An 18,314-nucleotide genomic window follows, 5' to 3' on the forward strand; every position below is an offset into this window, starting at 1 on the left:
GAACAACCGAGTGTTGGTGCATTTACGTCATTTAAGAAAGGCGCTGAACTTTTTCTCCCTGGGCACTAATCCCCCATGGGGCCCCCAGAGTGCACCTTTTGTTGTACAGGAAGCAGAGCGTCTGTGAGCGGATCCAAAGGGACTTACCGTTCCATCTGTTGAGATCTCTGCTCATTTGCTTTACAGACCCCGGTGGTGTGCGGACAGCATGGCCTTAAATCACACTGCCCCACCCCAGGACGAGCGCCTGCCACACTATCTTCGAGATGAGGACCCCTTTGCTTCCAAACTTTCCTGGGAAGCGGATTTAGTGGCTGGCTTTTACCTAACAATCATAGGTAAGCTTCCATAACGTTTCTGTGTCAGAGGCTGAAATTGAGAGAAGTCACAGGGCTGGGCTGATTTTGCACAAACAGTTCTGATACTTACATGGGGATTGGTGGAGGTGGGGAAAGGTGGGTAGGCATAACGGCAGTCAATCAAGGTTTCATAAAAACAACTGTTACTGTCATTAGGGATAAATATTCCACTGATAATCCAAAGAACTTTCACAGTGAGTTCTTTATCTAGAGATTGTTTCGTTTTGGTTGCTTAACTAGTATCTTTGCTTTGTGAATATTAAAAGAGTGATAATGAATATATTTCTGTCCTGAAAGAACGGCCCTTAGACCATTTGCTGGCCAAGTGTTCCAGCTTCTTCTCACAACCCAGGAAACTGTGGCCCCGGACAGCAGAGACAGTAGACACTGCCTTAGATGTTGCACCTTATCGATGCTGCTAAGACAAAAATTACATTGATGATCAGTTGAAACAAGTCCAGGGTGAAAAGATTTTGGTGCATCACTCCCACAGGGTTGCCTCTGTCTGATGTTAGACTGTATTGTCATCCAGCAACCACCCGTGGCTCCTGGGCACACAAACAGTTATCTTTCAAATGAGCATATTGGAATGAAAATGCATGCCTCCTATTGGAGGCTTAGTACCCGGAAAACAATGCACAAATATTTGAAACATAAAGTACCTGTTGAACTCGTAATTCCTGGGTTAGATTAAGTATTAAATTGTCAAAACTAATTTGTTTGTGTGTTTTTATGTTGCTTAATGTGGCTACCAGAAAAAAATTAAAGTATATGTGTAGCTCTTCTTCCTGGTTTACATTATATTTATATTGGATTGTGCTAATGCAGAAAATAAAGTTTTATAACATTTGGCTGGGCATGGTGGCACATATCTTTAATGCCAGCATCTGGAAAGCACAGGCAGGCAGATCTCTGTGAGGTTGAGGCCAATCTGGTCTATATAGAACAGTTCCAGGCCAGCCAGAGCTGCATAGTGATACCCTGGTTTTTTAAAGTAAATATTTACAACATTTATTTAATTTAAAGTTGCTACATTAAGTTTGGGCATGTGGTGAGCTTCCATCTTTAGGTTTATATGCCTTTAATATTTTCAGGTGTTGGTTCAAGCCTGGTTTATCAACCTCTCTTTCTTTCTCTCTCCTCTCTCTGTTCCTTCCACTATCCCTCCCTCCCCTCTCCTCTCCCTTCTCTCATCGGTCTATGACTGGCGAAGAATTTCATGTAATTCCTGAAATTAGAAAAACCCATTAGAAAGTTCTCAAGATCCCTCTATGGTCAGTGCTTGAGGCGGAAAGAATTCGTGATATTAAAAAAGAAGTGCTCTATTGCCAAATAATTCCCAGGGTCCTTGTACTTACTGTGAGCATTTGGCTACTTTTCATTTAATTTAAATTTGTCCTTTCAAACACAAATATACAAAGTACCTACTCTTTGCTACCCATAAATGGCTGGGAACAGAGCAGTAACTAAAAGCCCTTTGCTGGAATACAGACTCCCTCAGAGTAAGTCCACATCATGATTTTATTAAACTCAGTGATTGGAAAAGGCAGACGAGCAAGCACTTCATAAACCCAGTCAGTTGCAAGGGATGGTTTGAAAATAGTATCTTCAGCCAGAGAAATGGCTTTTGGCAGTGTAGCAGCGGGAGGACTATTAGCCCATTCTTTCTAAGTTGAAGGATTTTTAGCAGGAGAGACCAATAGCATCGGTGGGACAATGAGAGACGTTCTCACTTTATGTATGTTGGGCTCAAGGGAATCAAAATCAGATTTAAATTCTGGAGTCGAGCTTAGAAATTAGATGTTGAATGAAGAATCCCCAAGCAAAGGGAGTGTCAGGTAAATCAGGGAGGGAAATTGAAGTCCCAGACAATCATCTGGGATGAGGGGAGAAGGGTAGGTTTGGATGACAATGGAGGGCCTGGAACTCTTTCTAGACCCATGTCTTTGGCTTGACTCCATGTCTGGTCATCACATGTCTAGGTCCTTTTTAAGGTGCCAAAGCAGACAGGGCAACATTCTTGTTAAATACGAGGAATCTTAGGGGAAACTGAAGAATGGAAATAGAAGCGCAAGTCTGGCATGCAGGAGAAATAAACGCGAGACCCATTTTCCACTCCCCACTTTTCCACATTAACACCTGCCTGACTGACAGCCTGTAGAGGAAGGCTCCTCATCCTTCCTGTCTGCAAAGGATACAGGATTTTGAGGATCCAAAAAAACGACTGGCTCATAGTCTCCATTGTCTTGATCTTGTTTTCCTTAGTGTTAAAAATATATCAGTTTCTCTTAAAGTTCATTTGCAGACAAGGTTGCTTGTGGAAACAATGGAACATGGCACTTAATAGAATTCTTTATTTTTTAAATCACGACGGGCACTGGGTAAAAAACCCTATGAAAAAGGGTTAAGTAAAAATGTAAGGAAGCACAGTAAGACACATTCTCAAGAGATGCTGGCAGGCGAAAGAGTGTCAGACAAGCCTTTTAAATTGACTGTGTGTGAATACTTAACTATTTTTTACTCTTTTTTTTTTTGGATATGAAATGGATGGAATTTATTTTATTGTTCTCGAGCTCCATTTTTGTATTTTCCTTTCCCAGTGTGCCTTGCTAGATGGATTCTTATAAGGAGACAGGCGTTGCCTTTGATCTGCCTTGCTTTAGGACTGTACAATTTCTTCAATTTTTCTTCCCTTTTGCTTTAAGAAAGCTAAAGAGGCTTTCATGGACCATTAAGCATCTTTGACTCCAGAGAGTCAGCATCTCCTAGCAGCACAATGCAGGCAGGTCCTGGTGGTTTCGTGCCATCAGCAGAGACACACATTTTTTTTCCTTGCCCCCAAATGAATTGTGGTGGAGAAATTAAAATAGAAATTAAAGTAGACAACTCTGGGCCTCTCCTTTAATGCTTTCCTTATTCCTTACTACTGAAGGCAGCTGTACCAGACTCTCATTTATACACAGCCACACTATGAAGCAAGAATTCCTGAGGAAATCTACTCTACATGTTAAGCTATGGAAGTAGGTGTATTCTTTTCTTAAATACAGTCAGTAGATAATGGGTCTTTTTTGTGTTTTTTGGATTTTAACTGGGTTTGTAAGAACTTTGGAACAGTTTCATTGTACTACCCAAACCAACTTGTCATTAATAAGAGAGTATTCAAACTTGGGAACACATGTATGTTGTCGTTGTTGTTAGGTCTGGTGGGTTGAGGGTCGCTTTCTCTCCCCTTGGTGGGAGGGGGAGTGCCCACGTTGTCAGCTGTTACACACTCACCCTTGACACCTAGTCCAGCGGTAGCTGAAGGCATCCCGAGTTCCAGATACCACCTCAGGAGTCTAAGTCCTGGGGCTTGTGTCCAGGAGACGACCCCTTCATTGCCAGGGGTTCACAACAGCTACCTCTGACCACACCTTTCCCGCATGCTGGCGCCCCTACGGGAGCTCACAGTGGCACGGAAGTCACCCCCTTGGGTTGACTTTACCTTCAGGACTTATAAACAGTTAAGGGGTTGATCCCACTTCTCAAAGGGAGGGGATCTTACAAAGCCAATACTTTATAAAAAATGGCTGAGGAAAACACTCTGCCCTGGGGGCCAGTACAAGAACTGACCATTGGGATCCCCACATCCTCCTGAGCCTAACCGGGGAGTTAGCGGTTCCATTTGTCTGGGTAAGTTCAGCCCTGCAATCCCTGCTCCTATTCCTGTGGAGGCAACCCATCCCTTGCCTGTCACTCACAATTCATGCCTTTTATTTCATCTTCTTCATTTAGATTTTTTTATTTAGTGGCCTCTCATTACCCTCTGAATCTGTGGTGTCCATTTTTGAAATTGAGAAGTGTGTTATATGCAAGAGAGTGCTGACCCTCATTCTAATGATGGGAAATTTTGTTTTTCTTTGTAGGGATTCTCTCGGCATTCGGAAATGGGTATGTCCTTTATATGTCTTCTAGACGCAAGAAGAAGCTGAGACCTGCTGAAATAATGACTATCAATTTGGCAGTCTGTGATCTGGGGATATCAGGTAACACCGCCACGCTGCCCCTTCTCGGTGGGTTTAAAACATCAGTCGAAATCTTCTCACACTCTTCCCAAAGCAGATTTGCAGTATTTGCCAACAGCTAATAAAATGTCTGCTAAAGAGATTGTTTAACATCTATTATTTTTGGTCAGGCATGGCGCCTCTTCTACTTCTTGCTCTCAACCTGGCCCCTCTTCTGAAGCTATTTTTTAACTGATATCAGGTGGGAAAGGAAAAAACCACAATTTTCTTCCATGGAGTGCCCATCAACCACGAGTAGTTAGCCAGTACAAAAAGAAACTCCATGGTTTTTGGTGGGCTTTTCGTTTTGGCATTTTTTAAATAGTTTTTTTTTGTTTGATTTTCATCTTCCTTCTTTCCTTCCTTCTTTCCTCTCTCTCTCCTTCCCTTATTTCTTTCTGTCTTTATTCCTGTCTTTCTGTCTGTCTTTCGTTTACTTGTTTCTTTTTAGAGAGAGAACATGAAGTTGGGGGGATGTAGCAAGGTTCTGGGAGGAGTTAGGGGGAAACATCAACAAATATATTGTATAAAAATAAAAACAAAAAATTCTTTTCTTCCTTCCTCATTTCTTTCTTTATGCCCCCTTCCTTTTGAGGAAAGGTCTCCTGTAACCTAGGCTGTCCCCTGAAGTGCTGTGTAGATGAGGAGGGACTTACCCTTCATCCTTTTGTCTTCCACCTGAGTGTTAGAGTCATGGTCACTTGGCACTATGCCTGGATTTTTGTTGTTGATGTTGAATATTTTCTTTCTTCCTTATTTTTTCTCTGCAAATATATTTGTGTGTATTTGCATTTTTACATATATGAGCAGATTTGTAAGGTTACACATTCATGTGTATGTGTGAGCGCAAGCATATTCATATGTGTGTGGGCGGGCAGATGTTTGTGTGGTGCGCATACAAGTGTGTGTGTGTGTGTGTTTGTAGGTCAGAAGTTGACGTCAATGTTTTCCTCAATTTTTCCCTACCTTTGGTACTGAGGCTGGGTTTCTCACTTGGACTCATAACTCTCCAATGTGCTCCTCTAGCTAGCCAGTTTGCCTTAGGGAATTCGTTATCCTTGCCTCAAATGGGCTGACCACCCAGTGTGTTTACATGGGTCCTGAGGATCTGAACTCTGCTCTTCATGCTTATGTGACCAGCACTCTACACATGGAGTCATTTCCCAAGCCCGTTGTTGTGTTCTTGCCGTGCCCCAGGCATGCTAAGTGTTAAGGATAACATTTTGAACGACACATGACACCATACATATCCCAGAGTGCGCTGGACGACAGACTCGCTATCTAACAGTCCACTGCTTTACACTTCATGACTACTTTCCCACTCTTAGGGAAAACTGTAAGAGGACAGTCTCTTGAAGGGAAAACACCAGCCAAAGACAGCGACAGGTCACTGTGAGAGGAGAGGAAAACTACCGGGCCAGCGGTGATCTTAACTGTAACTTAAGGACTGGTCACAAGCTTCTGCTTCCATGGTCCTTAAAGCTGGCTGCGCAAACATTATTACTGGTGGGTGGGGTACTTAAAAGTTTGCCTACCGGGAGTTTACTTCTAGTGGTTGAGGGACTCAGAGCGTGAAGTGGTTGCCGTGCAAGCATGAAGTCCTGAGTTTGGATCCTCAGCGTCCATGGCAGAGCCATAATCCCAGCATCGGGCAGTGGAGAGAGGAACACCCAGGAGCTTCGACTCCAGCTTCTGAAAGATCCTGGACCCCCAAATAAGGTGGCAGAGGGAGACACCAACATTGACATTTGGTGTGCACACATGCCTAAACAAATGTGTGTCCCTGCACACACACCACACACACAGACACACAGAGATGCAGACATACATCACCCATGCATGCATATGCATGCATTTTTTTAGGCAAGTTTCTATGTGGAAAAAGTTGAAAACTGGATTTTTCCCTGCATCTTAGACTTTTTAGATAACTCAGCAGAAAGGATCTGTATTATTTTTTTCTTTAACTGTGATTCATTTAAGAAAGTAATTCTGCATGTGTCTCCTTGTAATCCCTTCTATAGAGTTCCAGAGTTGCCTAGATGTAGCCTAACCTTTATTGGGATTCAAATATCTGTTAACCTGATGTGGTCTCAGGCTCTTAGTGAAGTGTTTGACGTGTTTGTTTTTACGTGGTAATGTGTATATTCAACAGAAGAGGAATATGTTACCAAACCTCTTTCTATGTGAACCCTGAGTTTTGTGAGGCTGCAAAGTGCCTGTCATTTTGTCCCTGGCCACGCGATGGCGCTAGAGCAGCAGGAATGGTCTGGAGTTTCTCCATCCGCTCACGAAAGGCTCCTTTCCTAGTTCTGAGCGTAAAATGTCTGTCCTAGTGAACTCTGCCATTTCAGCAACATCTTTCACCAGTGAGTAATACCTGACTGTTGCTGAAGGCTGACGTGGATCGGGCGCGAATTAAAACACACTCTTAATTGGTCTGATGCATTGAAACTGTTCTCAGCCTTGCCTGTCTGTTCTGAGTTCACAGAAACGGCCTCCTTCCTTCCACCGTAAATGCTCTTACAGGAATCCAGCAGAAGGAGTTTTCTTCCACTTAATTTTTCTCTGGTTAATTTAGGTCATGGCGACTGTCTGTCATACACTTTCTTCCAATACATCCCAAGAAATGTTCTTTTCGTTACCCAGCTGCCTTCCATTCTAAACACTGGAGAAGCACATTCTAGAATCAGACGCGCTGCATATATGCAATTTAATGCCGGTTGTCTAGGGCACAAAAGGCTCTTACTAGAGAACATGCAGAAGCATGAGGTGGAGAGGCGGAGAGAGGAAACTGCTGCCTGAGTTCCCTCCAGACCTAGGGTATCAGCTGAGCTAGGGGTTTGAAATCCTGGACATTGATAGTAAAGGCAAAGCAAAGCAAAATGCCATGGAAACATAACAGCTGCGGTGTTTCTAACAGCAGCCAGGCTGAGGAGTGTTCTGCTCTGTGGGAGAGACAGAAAGACACTCAGACAGACACATACACACATAGACTGATGAAGAGATTCTCGTTGTACATGACCTTTCCAACAAGACACATCAAAGGCTTCCTCCACTCCAGGCTGTGCACAGAGTCTAGGACTTGGGAAGTGAAGAGGATCAGGATTTCAAGGTTATCCTGTAGCTTTAGCTACAGAATACATTTGAGCCTAGGTTGGGCTACATGAGGTCCTGAGGTCCTGTCTCAAAAACCAACCAATCAACACACACACACACACGCACACACACACACACACACACGCACGCACGCACGCACGCACGCACACACACACCAAGCCAAATAAAAACTCTATTCTGGATGGAGATCTAGCACCTATACTAGTTTTGGTCTGTAGATCAGTGTTTGTCTTGTCTGCTGTTTTGGCCTCCACACAAGGGGTTCTCCACAAGTTTGGAGTCCACTGTCTTCTCTGCCAGAAGACTTCAGTTCACTGATTCCGACTCTCCCTAAGTGTCACTCCCTTATGTAAAACACCGATTCTTGTCTGTCTCTGAACACTACTTTTCTTCACCCCACTAAATCCTATTTATCATTCTGTCATGCGTCCTCCCTGCTTGTTGTAAACACATTGACCCTTGTATTTACAATAGCTATCATGTGTTTGAACTTTACATTTATTAAAATGTCTCTCTCATATTTGAATGAGCGATAACTCAACAATCAAGGGAGACAAAGAATGAACAGAGAAGAAAAATTGCAAGGGAACATGGAAATGAAAGAGCTTAAGGAAGTGATTGCTGAACAATTTTTGCTAGTTTGTTTTTAGAAATAGTATCTAAAATAACGAGTTTTCTTGCAGGCCCCGAATTTTTCATTGATTCTCCTCCCCATACCTCCTCTCCTCCTTCCCCTCACCCTCACCCATTCCTGGTGCTTCCCTTCCTAACTAGTCCCTTTGTGTTCCTAAACAATTTCAAACATCAAATGATGTTATAAGATAGCCATAAATAAGAAGATATTTTTTTTCCTGATTGAAAAGAGGTCAGGCCCTCCTTGTTCAGTCTCCCCTCATGCACACAGTCATTCATGCACAGATGGTGCACCCTTGCACACATCCACGCATACATGCACAGACATATGTGTGCTATCAGAGGAGCCCGAGGGAGGAACATTTGAAAATTGCTGTAGTGGTAAAGTTCCTTCCAATCCCAAGACTTCCTATTTTTCATGCCCTTGAATCCTTTTGTTTCCCTGGAGATATCTGAATTCCTGTTTTGTATTCATTGATAAGAACCACAGAGAATAGTAAAACGAATATCTATCTATCTATCAATCTATCTGTCTGTCTGTCTATCTATCTATCTATCTATCTATCTATCATCTATCTATCTTCATCATCATCTATCATCTATCTATCTATCTGTCTGTCTATCTATCTATCTATCTATCTATCTATCTATCTATCTATATTAGTTAATCATATACATACATATACATATATATATATACACACATATGGTAAGTAAATTCAAAATTGAGAAAATATGTGTGAGGCTAACACCTTTGTCTGTGGTCTTTCAGTCTCCAGTTTTGTATTCAAAGTATGTAATGCCCATGGTTTCTCAAAATAGGACTTTCCCTACTATCTTAGGGTTTCTATTAAAGCTAAGAGACATCATGACCATGACTACTTTTTGTAACAATGAGGGGCCTGCTCGTTGGGGTTTCTGTCTCACCAGGTACCCCATAGCTGGCAAGCCCCAAAGAAAATCACACAGAGAGTCTGTATTAATTATACACTGATTGGCCCATTAGCTCAGTCTTCTTATTAGCTCTTGTAGCTTATATTAACCCATTATTCTTATCTATGCTAGCCATATGGCTCGGTACCTTTCTCAGCTGGGAGGTCACATGTTGCTGTACTGTATAATTAGGAGAGTCATGGTGTCTGCCTGACTCTGCTTTCTTCCTCCCAGAATTCTGTTCGGTCTCCTCCACCCACCTAAGGGCTAGCCTATCAAAAGGCCAGGGCAGTTTCTTTATTAACCAATGAAAGTACACATAGACAGATGACCTTTCTACATCAACTTTTATAAAGGAAAACATTAAATTGGGGCTGGCTTACAGTTTCAGAGGTTTAGTCCATCATCATCCTGGTGGGACAAGGCAGTGTGCAGGTGGTGCTGAAGAAGAGCTGAGAGTTCTGAGTCTTGATTCATAGGCAACAGGGAGTAAACTGTCACATTAGGAGTGGCTTGGGCATATGACATCTCGAAGTCTGCCTCCATAGTGACACACTTCCTCCAACAAGGTCACACATACTCCAACAAGGCCACACCTCCTAATAGTGCCAATCCCTATGGGCCAAGCCTTTAAACACACGAGTCTGTGGGGGCCATAACTATTCAAACTACTATACCCAGAGATAACTTCCCCCTTTTCTCTCCCAAGTCCTCCTTTTCAGGGCTTAACTCTGAGTGTAAGAAGTTATATCTGGTGTTAGAAATCATGTTCACTCTCACACTTCAGGAGTGATTGTACCGAAAGTTTCAACGAGAACAGAAAACTCACAATCAGAGAATAAAATTTCATGGGAGGTGACATTGTAAAGCTTTTAATAAAACAAGATGTATATCTGGTTAACAATCCTTAACAAACTAGTATGACAAAGGAAGACCTTTGATTTGAAAGCATTTAATAATGAAAAATATAAGACTTCCTTCCTTCCTTCCTTCCTTCCTTCCTTCCTTCCTTCCTTCCTTCCTTCCATCCTTCCTTTCTTCCTTCCTTCTTTTCTTCTGAGTCAGGATCTCATGTGGCTCAGGATGGCAGCGAACTCACTATGAAGTAGAGTTTAACTTCTTGAACTTCTAATCCTCTAACCTTACTTCCTGAGTGCCACAGTTACAGGGATGTCACAATGTCTGATTTGTGTGCTCTGAACATTATGTACACCAGGCAAATACTCCAACAACTGAGTTACAACACCAACCAAAACCATTACAAATATTTGTTTTAAAATTTGTCAATACATGGATGCCTACTATGATCACTTCTATTTAACAATATCCTGTAAATCTTTGATGTTGCACAAAGAAAAAAATAGATTAACTTCTAGTTAACATTATTCTGTAAATCTGTGACATTGTGTAAATCTTTGACATAACACAATAAATAGAAATCAAGTGAATTCAAATCTCTAATTCTTTGTTATTCATGAAACTACACAGTGGAGTTATTGGAAGCCTTGGAAAGCATGAAAAAATAGTTTATGGAAAATAGTTGAAAGGTGTTTTCAAAAGATTTTATTAGCACAACTTAAAATAATGTGAGACTTTCATACATGAACGTAATACACTTTTACAATATTCACTTTTCTGTTACCCTCCCTCATTCCCGTGTCTTTCTCACTAGTCCCGTATCCCGTCCCTTTTAGCCTCTCATCTAATTCCATGTCTTTTGTGTGTGTGTTTCAGTGACTTTCATTAGGATTGCTTACAGAAGCATGGGCGCCCTGCCAGGGCACACCACTGAAGGACGTCCCTTTCCCTTCCTCAGCAACTACTAAGGAACTATCATCTTTAAGGAGCCCCTTCCCTTCCTTCTATAAGAGGGTGTTGATAGGCCTGGTATAGTCTAGTCCAGCTCTTGTACAGGTAGTCACACGCGCTGTGAGCTCAGGAGTGTGACAGGCTTGTCACGATGTCAGCATTTCATACCACTCCCTATCCCTTCCTGCGACTCTTAAATTCTTTCTGCTCTGTGTTGTTCTGAGAGGGAGGGAGAGAGAGGAAGAGAGAGAGAGAGAGAGAGAGAGAGAGAGAGAGAGAGAGAGAGAGAGAGAAGTGACAGCCCAACATTCAACACTCCTTTATTCTCAGTGCTTTTGCCCGTTGTCCCTGAAGTCACTACTGTTAACTGCAAAATGACATTGGTTCGGCCAGCACTGACCGTGGCATTATAGTCTATGGGCAGAAGCAGTTATTTAGAAGGTGTATTATGCCACTCTAGCAGGGCAACAGCAGTAGCTTCTTCTCATTGTCCAGGACTTCCTAAGCAATCAGCTTGTTTGTTGAGTTTACAGTTTCAGATGTGAACTCTCCTTTTGAAGCAGGCTTCAGAATGAGTCAGAAAACAGTTGGTAACTCCTACAACAGTTGTGGCATTGTTCATTACTGCACAGTAGACTCATAGTATCCTATCATCTATAGCTGAGTAAGACTGCTAAGGACAATTGTCTCCCTGCCGACTTCATGGCACCTTCAAGCACTGTGAAGACTACCCAGTGTGGAGAAAACTTTCAGTTGTGGTGGGCCTGTCAGAATCTTATTAATCCATCAGTTCTGTGAAGTGTGAGTGTGTGTGTGTGTGTGTGTGTGTGTGTGTGTATGTGTGTGTATGCACATACTCACACCTTGAAATTGTCTGTGGGGAGGAAGGGACAGCTTAGTCAGCTGAGCAAGTGGAGAGGTTTCAATGACAAGGAACTTCCTCTGACACCTGCTTGATGCTCTAGTTGTAGGCAAGCCGTTCACCATCATCTCTTGCTTCTGTCACCGCTGGGTGTTTGGCTGGTTTGGCTGCCGCTGGTATGGATGGGCTGGATTTTTCTTTGGCTGTGGAAGCCTTATTACCATGACTGCTGTTAGCCTGGACCGGTATCTGAAGATCTGCTATCTATCTTATGGTAAGTTGGAAGGTTCCTTGTTCCCTGATAGTGAAAGTTAGATGGTTTGAGTGTTAGAGCTGTATACACTTTGCACAGTAAATAAATTTATTATTAATAACTTCAGTGACCAAGAATACTTCTACTATTCATAGCCTCCCTTGTCTTACTCTATATTTTGATTTGACGGGTATCAATGTATGTTTCCTTTAGTACTACTTTTATAATAATGCCTATAGCTTTTAAATATCTCACTTCTTTTGTATAAAGTATGGAAATGCCTACCACATTTCCCCATACAAGAAATAAAAGCAAAAAGATAAAAAAAATGCATGAGCATGATCAGATCTGGGGTATTTAGCTGATGACCTATTTAGCTTCGCAATTATAAGGAAGGCTGTCTGCGACTCTCCTTTAGGACTCAGACTCCCCATATTTTCAGAGAAGGGGAGATCCAGAATGTTCTCCAGGTTTAGAGAGCCACACAGATGTCCCTACCTGAAAGGACACACACACTGAGATGCCGCCCTGCTGATCTGTCCTGGTATTGGTAGGTAGAGGAGTAGCTAACAAGGGAGCTGGTGAAGCAGCTGTAATGGAGTCTTCAGAGCTCTGTGTTTACAAGATTAGACTGTCGTACTAATTCAAGTTTTAGTACCTTTCTTATGGGGATTTCTGGGAATTTTCTGAACAAGAAGGAGAAAATTGTGGGGCTCTTATTTTTAATATTGAGAATCAGACCTACTCAGGAAGTGGTTCTGATTCCCTTCGCGTAAAGCTGTTTGGACTGACAACCGGTTAGGTAGAGTGGCCAAGGCCAGAGGACAGAGTACAGTCAGCAGACAGATGTGGAAAGGAAAGGTTTCTTTGGTTCCTAAACAGTTTAGACTATGGCAGGAGAATGGTGTTGTAAATGTCTTTACCATTACAATTTTAATCTCTTTTTATCAACACCTGAAGCTTCCAGCAGAAACAGCCCAAGTCAAAATTTCCAATAAGGTTAAAATGTAAATTAGGCAGTTTGGATGACATCAGAGTCTAACTCTTACTATAATCTTTTTTTTTTTTAGCACAACAAACTCTTAAGTTTTAATAAAATCATAGATTTTATAGACAAGAAGATAGAAAGTTCAATTTCCTGGCAGTACTTGAGGAGACTAAACCTTGATCTCTGTTTTAAAATGTCATCTTGAGTTTAAACTTGCTATCAACTAAAGACAGGATGTTATCCATCACCAGATTCATGGCAGGGCAGGAACTGGATGAGAAACGTGTATACTACCTAGACTCCTCTAAGGCTGACCCTCAGTGATATCTCACCATTTGATCTGATTCCTTATTGGACCCTCCACACAGTGTTCTCTAGCATACTGGAATTTTAAAGGTCACTTGAGTATGTTCAGACCTTTCCACCATGTAATGTTGCAAACAGTTATCCCCCGAGAGATGACCGTTTGGCCTCTTGCACAATTCCAGTGACCAGTGACGGGGAGCTTACTCTTGCACAAGGCAGCCCATTCTCTGATTGGTCTGCTCTCATTGTTACAATGTTATTCCTTATATTGAGACAAAACTGCCTCCCAGTAACCTCCACCCATTGGTCCTAGTTCTGACTGCTGGAGCAACACAGAACCCATCTACTAATCTCCTCCTTCCTGTACTTGACAGCCTTTCTCCATACTGGAACGTAAGTATCAAAGCGCCTCACTAAGTAACCCCCACTCTCAATGCTTTATCCGTATGCCTTTGCACATCCTTATGAGTATATGTTCATGGTCTCTGCCGGTGTTGGATGCGTTATCGTGGATGATCAAGGGCTGACAAACCTTTGTGGCTACCCGACCGCTACCCTTCTCGGGTTGGGCTTGAGGAAGTTGTGTACTTCGTGGTGCGTAATGGCATGTATTCGAGCAAACGCAGACAACTGAGCATAGCAACAATTGGTTCTATGTTTTTCTTAGTGACAAGACACACGCACACAGGAGTAGATGTTCACGTTCATGTGTATAGCTTGCAAAGCTGACATTGTTTCATTTGCTTTAAACTTCATCAAAACCTTTAAGCAAAGACTGGGGAGACAGTTCAGTTGGCAGAGTGTTTGCCTGGCATGCACAGAGCCCTGGGTTCTACCCCCAGCACCGTATTTACTAGGCACAGTGAGAAGTACACTTGTAATTCCAGTTCTTGGGAGAAGGAGGCAGGAGGATCAGAAGTCCAAGGACATCCTCAGCTCCACAGCCAGTTTGAAAACAGCCTGGGCTAGAGACTCAGGCTCAAAATGAACAAGAAAACAAAGAAACCAACAACAAACCCATAAGCTCTGCATCAGCACAACTTCCCTTGCTGTTCAGGGCGGTGGGCCTTCAGAAAGGGACATGAGACACTACCCTCCGAAGAACTGTGGTCTTAGGGACTCACATCTCTTCTCGTTCAGAGCAGAAGCAGACTTGAGTGCTTGTGGAAGGGATCATTTAGCTTTGCTCTGCGTGTTTCCGCATTTCTCCCCTCCTACTGTGCACCCAAGGCAGCAAGGAGCCACCCCCCTGGCCCTCCTTTCCAGTGTGACAAGGGAGGGCCAGAGAACACTTCCATGGCGACTGATGCTAATCTGGCTTTGGTGGCTGTGTTGAACTTTGGAATATGATCACTGGTCCTTCACTACTTCTTTTTAACGACTTACGTTAAATTACGGCAGCATTTCTTCCTCTTGGAATTCCCTTTTGGTTAAGAAACTAGTATCCTTACACAGAGCTCCGCCCCCACAACCTTCTTGAAGACGTTTTTTCAGAGTTACCTTTGCAGCATGTGTGCCTAATCAGATTGTCTGCTGTTCTCCCACCATGGCTGTATGTGCTTGACTGTCCCGTGAATAACATGAACAACAACAACAAAAAAACTGCATGAATTTCTAAGCATAGTCACCCTCCTCAGTGCCACAACACAGGGTCAGGACCCACCAACCCCATGCAGCCAGTTCTTACGCAAACAGGGGGTCCACACACACAGAAGGTTTTAGGAATAAAGGTGTTTGAAAGACACAGCCAATCCTTTATGATTTCTCACCTCCTGGGAAGGATTCTCCTTTCACTTCTTGGACCACTTCCTGACATACTCTCGAGCCGTCTTCCCAAGCTCCTCCATTGTCTTCAGCGTCCTTTCCTCCTTTGGCTGTCCGCTTCCCCCTCCCTCTGCGTCACTTCTCCCTCCGGAAGCTCCTAGGTGCCTAGAGAAAACTGTCCCTGTGAGTTCTCTTCAAATTGCATCCTCCTGGACAAAGGCTCCAGCTCTGGAACTTTCCCTCCCTTGACTTCGCTCTCCCCCAGGCTTCAATTATCTGTCCACGTCTCCCAGAATTCAGTGGAATGAATCTTTGGAGATGGAATTTAACATGTCCAGGGGAGGTACACGGGTGTCGGGCAGGTTCTGTGTGGTAATGCTTTTTTTTCCACCTCCAGGGGTCTGGCTGAAGAGAAAACATGCTTACATCTGCCTGGCAGTCATCTGGGCATACGCCTCCTTCTGGACCACCATGCCCTTGGTGGGCCTGGGGGACTATGCACCTGAACCCTTCGGAACCTCGTGCACCCTGGACTGGTGGCTGGCCCAGGCTTCAGGTGGAGGCCAGGTGTTCATCCTGAGCATCCTCTTCTTCTGCCTCCTGCTCCCGACGGCTGTGATCGTCTTCTCGTACGTGAAGATCATTGCCAAGGTGAAGTCGTCGTCAAAAGAGGTAGCTCATTTCGACAGTCGGATTCATAGCAGCCATGTGCTGGAGGTGAAGCTGACCAAGGTAACTGCAATCACTTTACAGATGGGAAGTCAAAGGTCAGAGGGTGAGCGACATGGGGACGGCTGGGACCAGGAAAACCTAGAATCCCTATTGATTGTTTGTGTGCTTTTGAACGTTGTTAGGCCTTACCTAAGCCACTGTTCTGTTCCTAACTCATACCACACAAATATCTACTAAATTAGTATATCAGTGGGGGCTTATTTTCTCTATATGTATATCTATCTATCTATCTATCTATCTATCTATCTATCTATCTATCTATCTATCTATCATCTATCTATCTTCTATCTATCTATCTATCTATCTATCTATCTATCTATCTATCTATCTATCTACCTACCTACCTACCTATCTATCTAGATACATTTATAGAAATCATGGCATAAGATACTTTAGAGCTCATACCATTTTGCTGGACTCTGGTGGGCATTTTAAGGACTTCCTACCGTCCACACTGTCTGCTGAAGAAGCTTATCAGATTGCTTCTGAAATGGTTGGATATTATGGTAAAGGTGAGAGAATACAGCTGGTGGCTCTTTACATGTGGTGGTAAAGGGAAAAGAATATGGAATTTGACAACGGATGAGGGTTTGAATTCCATCATAACCATTCCCCTTTGTAACCTGGCACTAGACACCTAGTTTCTCTTTAGATTTAATTAATGGATTGGTTAATGTTTTACATATAAATAAAATATAATTATATTATTTTCCTTTCTCTTTCTCCTCCAATCTCTACCATGTCCCTTCCCTCCAACCCTCCATTTTCTCACTGTGTAACAAAAATAGTATCACCTGGGTCTGGAGGAACGGCTCAGCAGTTAGAAACACCGTTTCTTCAGGGGAACCAGGTTTGGCCTCCAGCACCCACACGGCAGCCTACAACTCACCTGACACCCTCTTCTGCCTCCTCAGGCACCATACATGCTCAAGCCGAGCAGACATGAAGGCAAACACCCACACACATAAAATAAAAATAAACCTAGAAAGAAAAGCATTGAACCTCCCTGATATCCGTTATACACTGACACTAATTCCAACTCATTTCTACTGAAGGCAGAAGAAGAAGCCCCCAGGGCCCGTATCTGCCCTTCCCTTCCTTCAGCCCCTGCTCAGGACTGCTCAGCTTCTCACTCATTCAGAGCTTCCACTCGCCACGATGATCTAGAAGTGTGTAACTTCAAGGCTGCCGGCCAAGATTTTAGCATCAAAATAAATTTATTTAAGTAGTTCTAGCTGGGTTGTTATCTTGATCTGTCCTCTTTTGGTCTGATTTCATCTAGAAAACTTGAAATGGCATCTGTCTACAAGCCTGGCAGCTTCTCTAATTATTTTTTTGTTGATGGTTTTTCCGACTTCCACAGACTACAAACGGAAGTAGAGTGTGTATTTGTCTAAACATATGTGTTTTGTTTACACAATGCACAATCTGTATGCACTCTCTGGTTCTGTGGCTCAACACAACCTCACCTTTCTGTCTGCCTTTGACCTTGTGAAGCACGGTTCATTATTGGCCAATAAGGGGAAGTTCAGTAGCACCGGCTCTCCCCCGTCTGTACTCAGAGCTTCCTGTCAGGCCTGCAGAGGTCATTAAAATGTCACGGTCCAGTTGGTTGGAGATCCAGCCAGGTTTTTGCTGTTCATTGTCCTGACTCTGTTGAGGTATCTAATTCTTTCTGTTCTTCCTCTGTAGCACACTGCATGTTCTTTATCCTAATCCCACGGCCTCTGTAAGCAGTGTCTCAACTCTGCTTCCCTCTCCTCCGCAACCCGTACAGTAAACACTTTGGACGTGGCTAAGACCTTGATGAGGAAGACATGTGTTTTCGGTTTGTACCTCCTCACACACGCAGAGGGCCCTGTGGCTTTTCTCTGCAGCCCTGATCTGTGGCACTCAGCTCAGAAAGGCCAGTTCAGGACTTGTTCTCACCCCTTCTGAGGTCCTTTCTTGTCTTTGGACTACAGACATTTCATCTATTGGGGTGGAAAACTAGTTTGTACTTTCTTGTGCATTCTCAGCATCATTTAGGCCCCTGCCTGTGGACACTCAATGGTTTTTCACCATAAAAGGATGAAAAGCCTTTATTCTCAACTATTTTTTTCCCTCATGTAGCTTTCAAGTTTTCCTCCTCCCTCCCTCCCTCCCTCCCTCCTTCCCTCCCTCTCTCCCTCCTTCCCTCCCTCCCTCCCTTCTTCCTTCCTGCACTTTTCACTATCTCATGTACCCAGGATGCCCTTAACGTCACTGTGTAGCTGAGGCTGACCTTGAACTCCCAATCCTTCTGTCTCCACTTCCCAGGTACTAGAATTATAGCCATACTCTATCATGCCCAACTAACTTAAAATTCTATTTTGATACTGAGATGCCGAAAAATGAATGTTTAGTTGTTGCACGGGGCAAATATTTTTGCTGGTAAAATTATTTGCCCAGTGCATTGAAGCTCTTGTGGTTCCTTTGATAAGGGGGCAGTGCTGTGACTGGACAACAAGGTCAGAAAGGGCACATGAGTTTTTCA

The 18,314-nt window shown here is 43.3% G+C and overlaps 1 protein-coding gene across 1 annotated transcript in view; it reads left to right on the top strand.

Annotated features, from left to right (window-relative positions):
- Positions 1 to 208: 208 nt before the first annotated feature.
- The window catches only part of Opn5 (opsin 5), a 49,026-nt gene continuing 30,920 nt past the window's right edge, over positions 209 to 18,314 (top strand). Inside the window, exons 1-4 of the mRNA XM_050119385.1 lie at positions 209 to 338; positions 4,265 to 4,411; positions 11,839 to 12,030; positions 15,465 to 15,799. Of these exons, the coding sequence (XP_049975342.1) occupies positions 209 to 338; positions 4,265 to 4,411; positions 11,839 to 12,030; positions 15,465 to 15,799 (804 nt within the window). The remainder of the gene's footprint in view (positions 339 to 4,264; positions 4,412 to 11,838; positions 12,031 to 15,464; positions 15,800 to 18,314) is intronic.

Source organism: Alexandromys fortis, unplaced genomic scaffold (assembly GCF_014885135.2).
Source record: "Alexandromys fortis isolate MF-2015 unplaced genomic scaffold, M_Fortis_MF-2015_v1.1 scaffold_145, whole genome shotgun sequence".
Taxonomy (NCBI): domain Eukaryota; kingdom Metazoa; phylum Chordata; class Mammalia; order Rodentia; family Cricetidae; genus Alexandromys; species Alexandromys fortis.